At 48.1% G+C, this 17,413-nt stretch overlaps 2 protein-coding genes, 1 long non-coding RNA gene and 1 other non-coding gene across 4 annotated transcripts; 3 read left to right on the forward strand and 1 right to left on the reverse strand.

Moving 5' to 3' along the window:
- The first annotated feature begins 1,202 nt into the window (after window positions 1-1,202).
- Window positions 1,203-3,392, forward strand: LOC138634056 (uncharacterized). The gene is made up of 4 exons (XR_011311933.1): window positions 1,203-1,998; window positions 2,186-2,223; window positions 2,720-2,756; window positions 3,201-3,392. It is a non-coding gene; the product is annotated as an uncharacterized lncRNA (long non-coding RNA).
- LOC138634074 (small nucleolar RNA SNORD52) lies at window positions 2,259-2,327 on the forward strand. Its single transcript, XR_011311934.1, has one exon. It is a non-coding gene; the product is annotated as a small nucleolar RNA SNORD52 (small nucleolar RNA).
- A 504-nt stretch (window positions 3,393-3,896) lies between the features above and the next one.
- Window positions 3,897-7,175, forward strand: cunh6orf47 (chromosome unknown C6orf47 homolog). The gene is made up of 2 exons (XM_069720659.1): window positions 3,897-5,602; window positions 6,910-7,175. The coding sequence occupies exon 1, from the start codon at window positions 4,711-4,713 to the stop codon at window positions 5,593-5,595; it is 885 nt and encodes a 294-aa protein (XP_069576760.1). The 5' UTR covers window positions 3,897-4,710; the 3' UTR covers window positions 5,596-5,602; window positions 6,910-7,175.
- Window positions 7,176-10,195: 3,020 nt separating this feature from the next.
- Window positions 10,196-17,401, reverse strand: ppp1r11 (protein phosphatase 1, regulatory (inhibitor) subunit 11). Its single transcript, XM_069720653.1, has 3 exons — window positions 17,160-17,401; window positions 16,222-16,330; window positions 10,196-13,380 (listed from the first exon to the last, which is right to left on the reverse strand). The coding sequence occupies exons 1-3, from the start codon at window positions 17,235-17,237 to the stop codon at window positions 13,187-13,189; spliced, it is 381 nt and encodes a 126-aa protein (XP_069576754.1). The 5' UTR covers window positions 17,238-17,401; the 3' UTR covers window positions 10,196-13,186.
- Between the last annotated feature and the right edge of the window lie 12 nt (window positions 17,402-17,413).

Raw genomic sequence — 17,413 nt, forward strand, 5'->3', positions numbered from 1 at the left:
AACAAGAAATATTGACCATAAAAGGCTAAATTACTCACTGGACAGATAACTTGATCCTGAGCGTGAGTGTCCTGTAAGCTGTGTATGAGACACAAATATTCAGCGACCTGTTTAAATGTGTTTTCCTTTGACTGTGTTGGGTCTTCTGCAGCATATAAAATGACATCATTCACTAACTGACACTTGTTATAATCCTCCATGCATTTCCTCTCCACCATCACATCTTTGTAATGACTGATTTTAAGAAATTCCCTCAGATGAATTTAAAGGACACATTGTTGACATGATTAGGTGTCAGAGGGAACTCATCTCAACCAGGAACAATGAACTGAATTCATTTTCTAAATCCATGAAGGTTATGAAAAACTAAAAGTTTGAACATTATTTTCACAATGAACCATTTGAACTGACGGACTGCGGCCGCTATTGTTGTTATTATTTGTTTTTGGTGTGGCATTTTTTATTTTGATATCTTCCTTCAGTTGGTGTGTCACTGTTTACTTTACGTGATTCCTTTTTAGTAAGATTCACTGCTGTAATGTTTGTAGTTGAAATCTGTATCAGCTAAATGAACTCCTCGTTAAAAAAAACATTCAGAAAAGAAATATGCAACATGATACATGTTTTAATACAGATTGGATGCTATAGGATTAAAGAAAACATTCTACACTCGAAAAATAACAAGTGCATGAACAATGTAAATTTAAGTCAAACCAAAAGTTTAGGGAACAAAACAGAATTAAAGTATTGAAGTACTGTTTTCATCTTTGACAGTGTTGCATCTTAAAAGATTGTTTTAGCATCCACTGTGTTAAATCTTCACTTCAAGAGGAGCTGTACAGTATTTCACTTTGAAATGTGGTGGAGTGGAAAGAGAAAGTGACATCACGTGGAAATAGTCAATTAAAAGAGGAATACCTCACAGTTTTACTGTAGCAGGCTGCATTACTTAAATTAATGTAGGAGAAATCCATTATAATTATATATTACCGGTTATGATATTTTGAAAGTGTTCATGTACTTTCTCTTTCTTGAAAGGTGAATTTCATTCATGGTATTCTCTGTATAATTCAAAGTAAAATCAGTCCAGTTGAATCTATCCAGCACCGATCAACCTGTAGTGCGTCAGAAACAGGCAATATTAAGGACACCAAACGGCTGCGTGGACCAAGGACCCCTATATAAGCGGAGGACGACGCGCCGCTCAGTCTCTCCTCGGCTGTCCTCGGTGTGATCAGACGTTAGGGTGAAGTCAGCGGGACGAGCCATGGATTTTCAATCTAAAGAAATAATGGGAGTGAACGAAACCCGTTTAGAGGGTTCTCCTGAGAACCCCGCAGGTTCTGGAGCGGTTCCTGGGCGAGAGGAGACGAAGGGCTGTAGTGCGTCTGCGCGCAGCACGAGGCGCGGCGATGGGCGCAGTAATGGTGGAAGAAGAACCTGAATTCATGTCTGAGGTCTTTGTTCCACTTTAGACCGCAGCAGGACATTCATCGATGATCCTGCGGAGTGTGCAAGAACCAAGAAGAGAACCGCGCGTGGAGGTGGCAGAGCCAGGTGAGCAACCAGGACGGCAGGACGCACGTGCCTCCAGAGCACGTGGGGTGTTCGACAGAATCAGAACCGAGTATCAACGTCCATCTGCAGGATCGGTGTCTGCACTGAAGACACGATCCTATGCAATCAAACAGCTGTTTAATATAACAGATTAATCAATAAAGTTCTGCCAATCATCAGAATGATTAACAGGCCTCACCGTTTGAAACATCTGTATGCAGTTAAAGTATCAATTACAGTAACGGATGTATTTTTCCCAACATGTGACTTTCAGTTTTCATTATTTGTTAAACTGTCCAAAAGTATTCATGAGGAGTCTAAACATGGTTGTAATGAATCAGATCCAGGCGGCTGCTGCCGGGTCACCGAGGACCCGCCGGGTCACCGAGGACATGCCGGGTCACCGAGGACATGCCGGATGGCTGCAGAGTGAAGCTGCTGGTGAGTGTGGACATGACACGCTGCTGATTGACAGGCTGTATAACCAGCATGCTACATGATGATCCACAAGACTAGAGTCTCTGATTTCACCATGAAGCTCTTTCACAGTGCACTGAGGCATGTTACGGACCTCCAGTCCGACCTGCCTGGATCAGAGCCGGTTCTAACGCTGTTCTGTTCTCTGCAGATGTTCAACATGGCCGACCAGGTGCAGACAGCTGCTGGGTGAGTCTCCATCAGAGCTTCTGCTCCGTTTCATGTGGGATGATGATTTCATAGACTAGAGTCTCTGAGAAATTCATGAAGTTGTTTTCACAGTGCACTGACCACAGAACCGCACCGGTGTTATGGGATGTGGGATCCGTTTACTGCAGCTCAGCGCCACCAACATGAAGTTCTGCTGTCTGGTACTGAAGCAGACAGTTTGTTTCAGCTTTAGCTCAGAGAAATGTCACCTTTTCTGACTTCATGGAAACATGCAGGCGAATGAGATTGGATTGCGTGTGATTTGTGAGCTGAAGTGAGCGGGAGGAAGCCGACTCACTTCTGGACTCCACGGAGCGAGTTTCACCGCTTCTTGGTCATAAAGTCGTTTCATCAGTGAGCGCTGCAGTAAACGGGCTCAAACATCCAAACACACCTGTGTGTGTGTGTGTGTGTGTGTGTGTGTTATGTATGAAATGTTATAGGGACTGACGCTGCGTTCTGTCTCGCAGCTCAGCTCGTCCACGCCGACAGGAGACGTCCATCAGCATCATGTAAGTACCGACCTGAGGACGGCTGGTGTTCAGGGTGACGCGTCATGATGCAGCACGAGTTAAATTACGGGATCAATATTCATCTCAGAGATGCACTTTATAAATGAGGTTGTCTACAGACCAGTCTTTATTCTGATGTGTGTACCAGGACTGAAGAACAACCTCATCTAACACTTAGAGTTCCTAACGGTCCGTGAACATGGAAGTGATGGTCGCGTTTCCATGGAGACGCTGACCGTGTTGGACACGTGAAAGATGAGTTAGTCTGATGCTCATGTCTGAGTAGGTCGATGATGATGCAGTTATTGGTTCGACTGATGTTTACTGAAGTCTACTCGCAGCGCACTGAGACGCTCAGACTCCCAGCATGCTTTGCAGTTTAGTGTTCCAGATGTGTTTCATCGTACGAAGACATTAGATCTAACGTGTGATGTCTCCTAACAGGTGCTGAGCTGCGATTCTGGACAGCTGAAGATGATCAATAACAAGTTGAACTGAAGGAAATGTTCCCATCATCTTTATCCTCTGAGAACTTGTCATGTTTCGGTGATTTTATAAAGACTTGTTGAAGCTGAGGTGAAAATGTTTGTAACCACCGGTCTGGATGGATTTAAATAAATGGTTGAAAACAAAGAATCTGTTTGGGTGTCAGTGATGGTTACAATACAAATACTGAGCTCAGAGCTGCTGGGGGACATGTCCTCTCTGCTCTGCTGGGGGACATGTCCTCTGCTCTGGTTTCTTGTGCCCCAGCTGAAGAGCTCCTCCACCCTGTAACATGTCTGAGGGCGTGTTTCTCCTCCTCACCTGTTCACCTCTGGTTGGATCACTTCCTCCCTTTGTGGTCTTTTCAAATTAAAAGCGTCGACACGGTCCAGTCAGAGGACGTCCTGGGTTCAACCACAGCAGGAAGTCTCCAGTCATCACTGAAGTCCATCAAACTAAAGAAGCTTGTATATTATATTATTTATTATATTTAATATGAAAACCTGCAGAAACGAGCTTTCTAATCTGAACCAGCACCGGAGACCTGTTTGGGTCTTCTGACCCGGAAACACCCGGACTCCGGGTCGGAGCGGGTTACGGTCCCTCTGACCACAGGGACGGGTCCACTTCAGGCTGCAGGTGAACAGGTCCACTTCAGGCTGCAGGTGAACAGGTCCACTTCAGGCTGCAGGTGAACAGGTCCACGGGTCACGGAAGTTTGAATCAAAAGGCTTCACGAGCAACCGTGATTTTATTTTGAAGGGTGAAACCGGGCCGGTAGTCTGCCGTCTTTGTTCTGTGAGTGTGAGGTAACCGTTCAGTCGAACCGATCCCGGGGTGTGAGCAGCAGCAGGAGCCTCCGACCGGACACGGTGTTTGAAACACGACGTCACCGACGGTCGGTTCGAGTCCGCTGGTTAGCTCGAAGCAGCTAACGTCGACCGAGGTGATCCGTTCACTTCCTGTAACCGGGTCGGACACCGGAGCTTATATCAACATTTACCGACGGAGGTTCGTTCACGGAGAACCGGCTGACGTCAGTTCAAAGACCTCCCGGTTAGCTTCGCACCGTGAAGACCTGTTAGCTGCCTCCGACGTTGACGTGGATCTGAAGGAGGATCTTGTTCCGGAGGACCGGTTCGACCAGCTCACGGACCAGTAGCGGTTCTGTTGGCTCGTCATGCTAACGTGCTCATGAAACATCTGGATGAAGTGTCCGGGTCGGAGACAAAAGCATGTAGCGGAGTTTGGTCTCACTTCACCTCCACACGGGAAGTAATGTGAGTCCGCTGACGGGCTCCAACTCTCCGACGGGTGTGTCTGCGGCCTGAGGACGTGTCTCCGCCCTGAGGACGTGTCTCCGCCCTGAGGACGTGTCTCCGCCCGGGCCGGAGTTTACACTCGTCTGCTCTCTGCTCCTCCAGCAGCTGTCGGAAACCTGCGAGACTTCGGTTCCCTGTGAGGGAGCATGGCAGCTGCGGTGGGCCGGGCCTGGGGGTGGATGCGCTCCTGGGGCAGCACCGGGCCCAGAGCCACCCCATTAACAGCTGAGGGCCAAAAGCAGCCCGGCAGCGGGGGCCTGCGGGGGTGGACCGCGTGGATCTGGGGAGGGTGGAGACGTCCCAGTGACCAGAGCAGTGTGGTGGAGGAGTACTGGGAGGCGCAGGAGAAGCTGCAGTCCACGGAGGTGGAGGATGTCGCAGCTGGGAGCGTCCGGGTCTCCAGGTGGTGGAACCAGTACCTCCCGACCTCCTACCTCTGGCCCGGACAAACCGAGCCGAGCGGGCTGAGACGGAGGAAACGTGACGGTCAGAGCGGAGGAGCGTGGGACGTGGACGGGGACTTCTCCGACTACGGGACACCTCCTCCGTCTCCTCCGCCCTCCTCTCCGCTGACGTCTCCCTTTCGGCTCTTCGCGCACAGCTGGAAGGTGGAGATCCTCCCGGAGCACTACGAGATCTGCTTCAACTTCCTGCGCCACCTGTTCGACCTGTTCGTGGTGGGCTTCCTGTGGACCGTGTCCCCTCCGGCCAAGCTGGTTCTGGAGGTGCTGGGGGTCCAGGGCGCCCTGAGGCTCTGGTTCCACGGCATGGCCATGTTCTTTGTGTCCACGGTGGGGATGGCAGGACTCCTGTGGCTCATCCAGGAGTATCTCCCTCAGTTCGCTCTGATCTACGGCATCATCCAGGCCGTGGTGATCTCGGTCAGCGTCCGGCAGAGCGTCATCCTCGGTGTGGACGAAGAGAAGGAGGAAGATGAGGAGGAGGAGGGGAGGGAGGCAGAGGGAGAGAGAGGCAGCAGGGACCATAAAGACAAGCTGGTGTCTGCTAAAGACAAGGTGAAGACCAACTAAAGTGGAGGTGAGCTTCTTCCTTATTCTGATCCTCTGTGTTCTCCGACCGCTTCCACGACTCAGCTAACTTGACTTTACTTTGAAAAGCTGCCGACGGTGCTCACGGGTGGCGCCACGGTTACTGTAGGAGGTTGTTGGTTAAGTTTAAAGTTGGTGTAAATGGACATGTGGACTTGTAGCCCAGTCTGGGTGAACCCGAGTCCTGCAGGGTCCTGGTGTCGTCAGGCCAGTGAACCGGGGCCTGAAATATGTAGGTGGACTTTTAAAATGATAAAGATATGTGAGTGAAAGGCTTCAGAGCGTCAGGGTGGCTGAAGACACGGTGGCTTTATGTACGGATATTTAGTTAAATCAGTAAATAAACAGCGTGGTCATGTGGGTTCTGCTTGGATCCTGTTACCACATAAAGGAGCGTGACTTGGGGTGAGTGGTGTGAAAGCAGCAGGAAGCCCTGATGAGCCCGAGGCCTCGTCGCTCCGCTGCACTCCTCGGACGGAAAAACACCGTCAGCGTGTTTAGTTGAAGACGCCACCAGTGGTCTCATCCTCACCTCAGTCCGTCTGTCTGAAGAGACGTCTTCCTGTCCACCTATCACATTTACTACACACGAGTCAGCAGTTTTAGTGTCGCTCTGTTTGGTATTTTGTGATGATGACTGGCTGATAATGATATAAGGAGCTCTGATTGGATAGTACTTCCTGACTGGAGCCTCACAGGAAGAGAAACATGAGCATCTTAAATGGTGACGTTTCCTCAACGAACAGGAAAACTGCAGAATTACAACGTCAGTATAAAAGTGCAGGTGAGAGTTGGAGCAGGAAGTGAGTCTGTAAACTGTTCATGTTCACATCTGGGATTATTTACACGTAGAGATGATGGCGACAGATTATTGGAGTTAAAATCCTCCTCTCAGTCTCCTAAGGGCCGTTTTCTGCTCAGAAACAGTAACAGTCGTCACAGAAGCTGCTGAATGAACTCTTTGAACTTTCTGCTGTTTTCATGTTCCCACTTTTGTTTTGTGTAAAAGTTCCCAGACTGCTGCTGTTGAACGCAGCACAGTGTCACGCAGGAGCAGGAGGATCAACAGCCTTCATGAGGAAGCAGTCCATGTTTTGGGGAAGTTTCCATGTTGAAGTCTGTTGCCATGGTGACACAGTTCAGGTGGTTCCCAGTGAATGTTCCCCTCAGTGGGTCGGTTGTTGGTCCTCCTGCTCGGTGTTTAGCACCGCGCTGCTTCAACAGGAACACACGACGTAGCAGCAGCTGCACTCTGTCCTCCATCAGCTCTGTACTCACTCTGTGCTCTCTCCACAGGTGGTGACATCATCAGTCCAGCTGGATCACACCTCCTCCAGCGCGCGCACACACACACACACACACACACACACACACACACACACACACACACACACACACACACACACACACACACGCACTGCTTCTCTGTGCAGTAGGACTTGTGTTGTATTGCACATTCATTAGAAACTCAACGTGGTTGAATTTGTGTCGCTTTAAGTTCAACATGTTCATTTCACAGACGTTTGTTGGATCTTTGTTGTTCCACCTGAAAGTTGACGCTGATGGTGCAAAGAGTCTCAGACATGCTGCTGTTGGAGTCTAGAGAGAACCTTGGACCATGTCTGCGTTGTAGTTCCTGTCCTGTAGGACCACGTTACCCATGATCCTCCCTGAGACACCCACTGGTCTGAGACCAGGTGGTTGGAGAAGAAATGACCAACCAACCTAAATCGGTGAATCGGTGGATGTTTGCGTTCATTCCTCCGGAGCAGAGACGCTTTGTCCGCTCACACTGTGTGAGAGCTTAAAGATATCCCCGTGTCCTCAGGGCAGGAAACTGTCCACACACAGGCTGGAGCTGCAGAGCGCCCCCTGGTGGTCCCTCCGTTCACACTCAGTGAGGATCAGTTTCAACCTCAGACTGTCTTTGTGTTTTGCTGCCATCTTTGTCACTTTCAGCGCGCCGCCTGACGTCTTCCCTTCAGATTACACCACGTGACATAAAACCAAGCTCGTACAAGACATTTATTCAGACTTGCTCCAGTTGATTCTTAATCGTTCTTTGTTTAACTTTGACCTTTGAACTCACGGTGGATCACTGAAACCTCTGACTCCCTGTGTGGAGGTCGGCAGGTTGTATTTCCAGCACTGTGGTCACAGTGTCCTCGTGGTTCTGTTGGACAGCAGCTTCACGGGAATGGACATTTACTGGAGTGACAATCAGGGCGGGAGGCCCGGGACCGGGAGGAGGCCCGGGAGGAGGCGGCGGCTGCGTCCTGCCTGTGCTGTACGTCCTCACTCCATCATTCAGCACTCCTGTCAGACTCTTTGAGACTCTTTGAGACTCTGAGACTCTTTAAGACTCTTTGAGACTCTTTGAGACTCTGAGATTCTTTGAGACTCTTTGAGACTCTGAGACTCTTTGAGACTCTTTGAGACTCTGAGACTCTTTAAGACTCTTTAAGACTCTTTGAGATTCTTTGAGACTCTTTGAGACTCTGAGATTCTTTGAGACTCTTTGAGACTCTGAGACTCTTTAAGACTCTTTAAGACTCTTTGAGATTCTTTGAGACTCTTTGAGACTCTGAGACTCTTTAAGACTCTTTGAGACTCAGCGTCTCCTCTTAAACAAATGAGAACTGAAGATGTCTTCAGCTGCAGCAGGACGACTTCCTGTGTGACGCCACTGACGACCTCCAGCCTGTATGAGCTGTCTGTTCAGAGGAACTTGGATGTACTCTGTGGATCCACTTGTTCTCTGCCTTACGTCCTGTTCTGTGCCATGACACTGGATATTTCTATGGATTTTTACTTCTTTATGAAGATGTTGATTTACATGAAAAGAACAAACATTTGGTTCTGTGCACAGCTGCATGTTTTCCATGTTTCCACTCCAGTTGGATGTGAGCACATCTGATCTGCATCACCTGGATGATGTGACCACCAGCAGCATGTGAGGTTTGACCTGCGTTAGAAACATGTTTAAATCCAGGTTTATGAACACTCATCAGGTCCAAATCTGAGTGACGGGTCAGGGTACTCCTTAGCACAGCAGACTGATGAGGAGGGAGCTCACCTTCATCACACTCGGAGTTTCAGGAAACCCTTTTCTGTCGCTCAGTACATGAATGGTTCTGGTTCTGGTTCATACAGGAATGAAAATCAATGCCAGAAGAAGTGAGCTGGTGAGTCCTCTGACGATGACGTCACCACAGTGTATCTGCATGACGTGTTCTCAGACGTCACGGTTCGGTTCTGATGTCCTGAGGAGTGAAGAAGACGTGTTTCACCGCGCTTCATCTGCAGCTTCACAGTGAGAATGTTTATCTCCTTTTTCTACTGCACCAAAACTTTATGAACAAACTCCACAACAGACACCTGCAGCTGTGTGCTGCCTTCTACTCATCAGCAGCGTTCACTGCAGCCGAGAGATATTTTTATATGAACGAGTGCTGGACGCCGTGCTGTCGTCTGAACCTGGAGGAGGTCCAGGAAGGAAGCGCCTGTTACTGTCCACGACTTCATGAGCAACACTACACTGCTGCTGAATACTAATTAAAGCAGAGCTCCTTTTACCACCCTGTCTGCTCGTCATGCTTTTTATTCACTGCACACATTTAAACCTGCCAACACATGCAGTTATAACAGCTATTATTGTGGAGATCCTCATTATGTTGACTCCCCTCCGGGTCCTCTCGATAAGGTGATGGTGTCTCACAGCTTCGTACAGCAGTGTGCATCTCCAACCAGCAGCTCACCTCCTCAGGACCTACAGCTGCTGCACTCTCTGAGTTTTGCTCTTTTTAATTTCACAAAATGACTTTCAGGAATAAAAAATGGTCAGTTTTGGGCGGTTTTATAAATGCAGTTACTTCAGTGGCCTCGGTGTCCGTCCAGGATGTGTCTGAGCTGCTGGGCCTGTTTTAAACCCTGACATGCTGGAAGGAGACCCGGTCCAGGGCGGCTATGTGCCCCTTTACCTCCACAGACCACTGCAGGAGGCTGGCAGCACTGTGACAGCATGTGTGTCAGGAGAGTTAAACCTCAACATTCATCCTCACCCTATAAAGATGATGTGATGGTAGTGAGCAGCTTCAGCCTTCACTGGGATCAGTGGTTGGCCCAAACAACCAAAACAATGAGCTAAAGGAGGCTGAAAGGTCCTGTTGAGCTGCAATTGATGATTGGACGAGCTTGTCACAGTGAGCGACACCATTTTGGATTCTTCATTCATTCACAAACAACGAGTGCAGCTTGTCTGTGTTACATCAGATGATTTTGTGCTGTAGAACTAATTATCCCCCCAAAAAACGAGTTAATCAGATTAACTCGATGCTTTCAGCTCCTGGTGATGTGATCCAGTTACAGACGGAGGAGCAGACCAGCAGTTTTACTACAGATGTGGATCCATCACTCACATCATTAGAAATATGTTCCTACATATTAGAACACTCTGAGGGCCTCAGAGAGGACTTCAGGACTAACTCACTCTCTAAATCTCACTCACTCACTCACTCACTCTAACTCACTCTCTAACTCACTAACTAACTCACTCTAAGTAGAACACAGACAGATGCAGGTGTTTTAATCACAGTTGAAAAGTTTAATTGTCATGAAATCTGCTCACTATGTTGACAGTATATACAGAAAGGTGCAGAACAAGAACCATGTACATATATAACAATGTCAACGTGTGGAGACGCTACAGAGCTGACATGAACCACCGCAGAGGAACTCACTGATCACACCTGAAACTGAGGAGGAGGAGGAAGATGAGGAGGGAGGAGTCTGTGTCAGCAAGGTTGTGGTGATACAGTCAGTACAAAGCCCAGTCCATCAGTGGTGTTCTGTTCGCTGTGGTCCAGTTCTACACGGTGTTCTGTTCGCTGCGGTCCGGTTCCACACGGTGTTCTGACAACCTGATTCTCGGACCGACCTGCAGCTGAGTGCAACCGAGTGCACCAACACGATGGACTCCTCCTCCTCATCCTCACTGATGAAGACACTCCGCCAACCTCCACCTGGTTTTCACTTCACGCATCAACATCCAAGCAAAGAAACGACTCGGACAGAAAAATATAAATAAAGGTTTTGATCTGAGGGATTGTCGAACTGGAGGATTTCATCCATCAGCACATTAAAACAAACTCATCCTGTCAATGAGCTTCCATCAAATCTGATGACTGACAGTCTGCAACCACATGTCAGTCTGAGGGGGAGGAGGGGGGGCACTGCCTGGTCCTAACACAGCTCCACCTCCTTATTACACCACCCAGGCCTCCATTCTGCATGTGTAGTTGAACTAATCCAGGTTTACACCACGTTAACCAGATAATTCAGTCTGTCCAACAGAAACAGCATTTTTCATGTCGTTATTGAATCTTACTGTATTTTTAGTATCATGTACAAGTGTTGTAATTAAGACTTTTTGTGAATTAAAATTTTTTTTACATTTCAATAATCTCCATGTTCTCCATCTAAATTAGCTTCATTAGTTGCTCGTTGGAACTTGGAACTAAAACAGTTTTAACCTTTAAAGAAAAGTTTGATTTCTTCTTTTATTGTGGTGATCGTGCTGAATATTTTGCACGTTGAGCTCTGAGTTCAGACTCTCAGGGTCATAAAAGTAACTGGAATGACTTGGAAATGTTTGTTGGTACAAAGCTGTTTTTGTTCTCCCCAGGATCCTTTGTAAAAACGATGAGGGAGAAACATTTGGATGTGAAGGTGAGGTGAACTCTCAGAGAACAGCTCATCAGTGTTTGTGGGTTCAAGTGATCCACGTTAACTTTGCTCACTTCCTCCTTCAGTGGCAGGTCGAGCTCTGATTTGTTGATTTCATGATGTATAATTTGTTATTATTTCAATTTTAAATAACAGTTTGATACATTTTTTAAACGATAGCTATTGAAATATTTCTCGATTTGTATTTGTCAGGCTGAAGATATTTTGGACTCCCAAAAGGTTTTAGTCCCAAACCAACTGAAAGTGAGAAAACCGCTCATCTACAGATTGGGGTCAGGTTTAGGGTCCTGTTGCTATGACAACAGCTTCAGAGAAGATTTCAGAAAAATCTAGGCTTGGTTTAATCAAATCAAGTTAATGATGCCACACATGAAGAACAGGCCCCAGGTGTGACAGGCTGTAGGGGTGGAGCTAAAGGCAGGTGTAGTAATGATGTCATCAGCCTGTCAGCTGTCATCACGAAAACTGGCTTCACCTTCAAACTGGTCTACAACTCCAAAACAGAAAATACTGAACTAAACAGGAGGTGAGCTGTTGGTGTGAAGACTTTAATCACTCGGTTCACTCTCATCACACCCTGACCATCGCCGCGGCGACGCCCCGTGGCCCGTCACACATCAGCAGGTCAAGACTGAAGAGCAGCCATTAAAAACAAAGTGCTGGATTATAGAGAATTAAATGTACCACTGGGTCAAACACAGCCGGACTCCCAACACTTTAGAGACAGCATCTGATTACTGTAACATGAACAGGTGTGTTTTCAGCCGAGTCACGATAAATCACAGGTGATGAACATTTTCCAAAGCTGTCTGAACTCTTCCAGGTTGGTAACGACGGTTCATCTGTTACTCACAATGTTCAAATTATATTAGAGTCGTAAACGTGAAAGACTCGTTACCATGGTGTTTAAAAACCAACTGATCAGATGAAATGAAGTGATAATCAGATCAGTGAACATCTGTGAGAAACATTTGAAGACCTTCAGGGTCTCGATGTCTGGGATTCCTATTCTTTCAAACAGCGTATAAATTAATTGGAGAAATTAAATAAAGCAACAACAAAAACCTTTACTGGCCATTTTTCTGTTCTTCTCTCTCTCTTCTCTCCCCTCCCTCCACCCGTCTCTTCTGTCTTAATGTCTCCACCTTCCTGATTTGACTGATGTTGTGATTTTTATGCTCTTTAAATAAAAGTGAACAGATTAAAGAAACTCTGATTCTCGACCACATGACTGACAGAATAAAAGCAGAATGAAGTTTATTTTATTAGCCGCGTGACCAGAGACGACCCAGAGACCAGAGACGACATGCTTTGGAGAAGGCTCAGCAGTGTGAGGACTGTGTGTGTGTGTGTGTGAGATGTGTGTGTGAGATGTGTGTGTGTGTGTGTGTGTGTGTGTGTGTGTGTGTGTGTGTGTGTGTGTGTGTGTGTGTGTGTGTGAGATGTGTGTGTGTGATGTGTGTGTGTGTGTGTGTGTGTGTGTGAGATGTGTGTGTGTTGTGTGTGTGTGTGTGTGTGTGTGTGTGTGTGTGTGTGTGTGTGTGTGTGTGTGTGTGTGTGTGTGTGTGTGTGTGCCCTGCAGACTGCATCGTCCCAGCAGGTTTCCCGACTGATCCTTCCCGGTGTGTGTTAGTTGGAACAATACTGAGCATGCTTGTAGCGGTAGAAAGGAGAGCAGACTGTAAATGAACTCAATACTCCATGAAGCAGCAGCTGGATGTTCTGACCCGAACTCAACGTCAGGCCCGCCGGACCTCAGTGGGAACTAAACTAAAACAGAGTGCAGTTTGGTCATGTGTGGTTGTCGTGGTGATAAAACTCCGCAGCATCATTGGTGGCTGTGAGAGCCTCCGGAGTTTGGGGGCACCGTGGTCCCCCCGCTCCCACCCTGTCCATGGCCTCTCCTGCCGTGGCCCAGGATACAGTGAGCACTGCCGCAGCCTTCATCGTCATTGTCATCGTCTCCATCGCTCTCAGAGGACGACTCTCCGAACTGTCGGGGCTTCTCATAAATACAGCAGCCTGCAACACAACAGCAGAGTTAGAGCGGGTCTGAGGGATCCAGATCTACGCTGAGCGGCACCAGATCCTGGTTCCACATGTGGAGGTCCAAAACACAGAGTCACTACAGGGACTAAACTATGATAAATCTGGTGCTGCAGGAGGATGAGGAGGCTGAGGATGAAGGCTTTTATTTACATGTGAAAGCACAGTGTGTCTCTGTTTCTACGAGGGACATCCAAGGGAAGACAATCCAGAGATGATGAGGTTTTAATGTGCAGTGAATCAGAGCAGCTTCAGACCAGGACTGTCTCTGGTGTCACCGTCTCGTCTCTGATGTCACCGTCTGTCTCGACATTCTCGTCTCTGATGTCACCGTCTGTCTCTGATGTCACCGTCTGTCTCGTCTCTGATGTCACCGTCTGTCTCTGATGTCACCGTCCGTCTCGTCTCTGATGTCACCGTCTGTCTCTGATGTCACCGTCCGTTTCGTCTCCGATGTCACCGTCTGTCTCTGATGTCACCGTCTGTCTCTGATGTCATCGTCCGTCTCGTCTCTGATGTCACCGTCCGTCTTGTCTCTGATGTCACCGTCCGTCTGTCTCTGATGTCACCGTCCGTCTCGTCTCTGATGTCACCATCCGTCTCGTCTCTGATGTCACCGTCTGTCTCTGATGTCACCGTCCGTCTCGTCTCTGATGTCACCGTCTGTCTCTGATGTCACCGTCCGTCTCGTCTTTGATGTCACCGTCTGTCTCTGATGTCACTGTCTGTCTCTGATGTCATCGTCCGTCTCGTCTCTGATGTCACCGTCTGTCTCTGATGTCACCGTCCGTCTTGTCTCTGATGTCACCGTCCGTCTGTCTCTGATGTCACCATCCGTCTCGTCTCTCATGTCACCGTCTGTCTCTGATGTCACCGTCCGTCTCGTCTCTGATGTCACCGTCTGTCTCTGATGTCACCGTCCGTCTCGTCTCTGATGTCACCGTCTGTCTCTGCTGCTTTAGGCCTGACGTCACACTCAGAATGATAAAACCTGGTTGGATGACTTCACACTGTTTGGAATGATCTGAGTTGTGTCCACAGGTTGTAACGCACGCATGTACACACTGTACACACTGTACACGCATGGACACATTGTACACGTATGGACACATTGTACACTCATGTACACTAATGTACACGCATGTACATGCATGTACACACTTGTACACACACTGTACACACTTGTGTACCCGTGTCAGTGTTTTAATGATCCCGGCTGACGGATCATTCAGAGAACCAACTCTGTAAAAAACAACAGAACACATCAGCACGTCGCCTCTGTTGCTTTTATATTTCTGTTGAGTGCAGAAGCTGAAGGCACGACAGCATAAAGTAAGAGTTTATTCATAAAATAATTCAGAGCCAGTGAGCCTCTTCATCCTCTCCTCATCATCATGTGTCAGTCTGATCCAACAGAACATGGGACATGTTGTGGAGGCTTAGTGTGACACACTGGACTGTTTATACACACTTACACTTTGTGTTTGTGTTCAATGAACATGATTTAAAATGCACTTATGTTACAGAAGCTGTAAGACTGCAGGACAGTTTGAGAAGTCCTCACAACTTTCGATATTTCTGCAGAAATCGGACCGGAAACATCATCAGATTTTCACACAAGCCTTAAAAGTAGATAAATAGAACCCAGTGAAACACGAGACCTAAATATTCCACCGCGTCATGAACTGATTGGTGAAAATGATGAATATTACATTTCTGTGAGCAGGACTATCAGTTAATGTGAAGGTGAAACTAGAGTCAGGTGGTGTCGGTCAGCGGGATGAACATCAGGTGTGAGTGGACGTTTCATTTAAAGAACAGAGATCTATTGGAGTCGGAGCTTCACAACATGTTGGTGAGAAACACAGGAGATTTCTGAGGAGTCCGAAAAAGGATTGTTGATGCTCATCAGGATGGAAAAGGTGACAGAACCATCTGTGAAGAGTTTTGACTCCACGGACCCACAGTCTGACAGACTGGCTACACATGGAGGAAGATACAGACCAGTGTGACCCTCCTCAGGAGTGGAGGACCAACAAAGATCTCTGAGAACAAGCTGGGTGACCGTCTGCAGGTCTGAAAGGAACTCTGGATAACTTCTGAACAGCTGAAGGTCTCTCTCATTGGACCAATGAATCCTCAATTATAGCAGTGAGTTGTGAAGGAAAATGTCAGTGAACTGAATCTCAGAGAAAGTGGGTCATGCAGCCCGACAACGACCCAAAACACACAAGTGGTTCTACCGAAGAGCGTTCCAGAAGAATAAAGTTCATGTTGTGGAACCTTCATCAACGGGAATGTTGTGATGGACCTGAAGCAGAAGTTCATGTGAGGAAACCAGAGAGGAGGCTGTTCTGTAGGAGGAACAGACTGGAAGTTTCTCTCAGCTGATGAGCAGGATGATCAACATGAACAGAAGAACATGACCCGGTTTAATCACGCCTTTCACTGGCTTCTCTTGATCTACTTTAACACTTGTGTGAAAACCTGATGATGTTCAGCCGCCGGTTTTGTTTTCTAACTGCAGTCACAGGCTGCTTCGTAAAACTGCATCACTGTTATGCAGCCTCACTTTTCTTCTTTAGGTTGAGAGGAAAGAAGAATATGACAGCGACGTGTTTCCAGCTGTTTCTATGATGTTCAGTACGCTCGTCATCATCGGAGGTGATCGCAGGACTTTAGTTTAAACACAACTTGTTAAACAGCAGCGGTTTATGTTAGTTACGGCGGGCTGCACCTTTAATGTGTTACTAAGATGACTGATGAAAACTGATCTCCCGTTTCACCACTGTGTGCTGGTGAGGAAGATGAACTCACACTTTGAAGACCTTCTCCCGAGGTGCTCGTTGTCGACGGTGTCACTGGACCACTCCACCTTCTTCTCAGTCTTCCTCTTCCTCAGCTTGATTGTCAGGCTTCGTCCCTCCTGTAACAGACAGATGAAGAGGTGTGCTGTGAGCTGGACCTCCGATCTGAACCGGGCGGCCTGGTTCCCCACAGCATCACCTGGGCTTCATGTGTAAAGCAGGTGGAGGTTCAGTGTTATGGTCCTATCAGAGCTGGTTTTGTTACACAGCTGATTATTCTATCTTTGGCGACCCTAAAATAGATCCTGCCATCCGAGATGTTTTTAAATTTTTAACATCACGTGACATTTTCCTCTCAGGTTTTGGGATGTGGCTGCAGGGCTTTACTCTCATTTACAACCATACAGACGAGGTCAAACACTGATGGTCCGGTTGCTCTGCTCTGGACTGGAGCAGCTGACAGACCCGCTGTGTGCACAGGAGAACTGATCCCGGTGGATCAGGAGGGATCAAACACTACTGTTGTTACAGAGTTATACAAACAATATTATCACAACATTATGGGACGTGAAGATTCCTCTTCACGGGAATGAGGCTGCACACATGAGGCGTGTCTCCATACACGCTTGTGGTGCATCAGAGGTGTCATTCTGTTTATTACAAGACCCGAGTTCGATCCTCGTGGGTCCTGGTTCGGTACCGGTCCGGTCCTGACCACAGGAGGCACTGTTACAGCACAGCGTCACCTGAGAGGCTCCGGTACACACCCTGACACACGGTGCGTGTCGTGTCCTGGTACCGGATCATCTAAAGGAGCTTAACGTGTCCGAGGCCTCGGGAGGCTTCAGAGGATGTGATCCTTCAGGCAGCCTGCGAGCAGCGGCCTCGTCAGCGCTGCAGACATGTTCACCGCTGGTTAACAGAACCGTCAGTGTCCTCAACATTTACCTGCTGGGGCGGCGGCGGCGTGCTCGTCTCTACTGTCTCCGTTATCGTCTCGCTGGATGTCCTTTGAACCTCCGCCATCCCGGAGCCGCTCTGCTAGCGCTGCCGTTAGCCCGCTTCACGACGCAACAGAGGCGGAGAGGATCTTCAGAGAGGAGTGACACAACGTCGTGGTAGCTGACTCCACCGAGCTGTCTTCTTCCACTCTCTCTGTTTCAGGAGATGTTGACCTGAGGGTGTGGGACGGACGGTGCGAG

Source organism: Brachyistius frenatus, unplaced genomic scaffold (assembly GCF_029030835.1).
Source record: "Brachyistius frenatus isolate BFR_SWC_R1_liver_20210118 unplaced genomic scaffold, ASM2903083v1 Contig_245, whole genome shotgun sequence".
Classification (NCBI taxonomy): domain Eukaryota; kingdom Metazoa; phylum Chordata; class Actinopteri; family Embiotocidae; genus Brachyistius; species Brachyistius frenatus.

What these genes read in the sequence shown, in the direction of transcription:
- ppp1r11 (XM_069720653.1), bottom strand. Translation starts at nt 17,237, where the DNA reads ATGGCGGAGGTTCAAAGGACATCCAGCGAGACGATAACGGAGACAGTA. An exon ending in CGCCGCCGCCGCCCCAGCAG is followed by an intron (nt 16,331 to 17,159) that starts GTAAATGTTGAG and finishes TGTCTGTTACAG; the next exon opens with GAGGGACGAAGCCTGACAAT. An exon ending in CGGGAGAAGGTCTTCAAAGT is followed by an intron (nt 13,381 to 16,221) that starts GTGAGTTCATCT and finishes GTTGTGTTGCAG; the next exon opens with GCTGCTGTATTTATGAGAAG.
- cunh6orf47 (XM_069720659.1), top strand. Translation starts at nt 4,711, where the DNA reads ATGGCAGCTGCGGTGGGCCGGGCCTGGGGGTGGATGCGCTCCTGGGGC.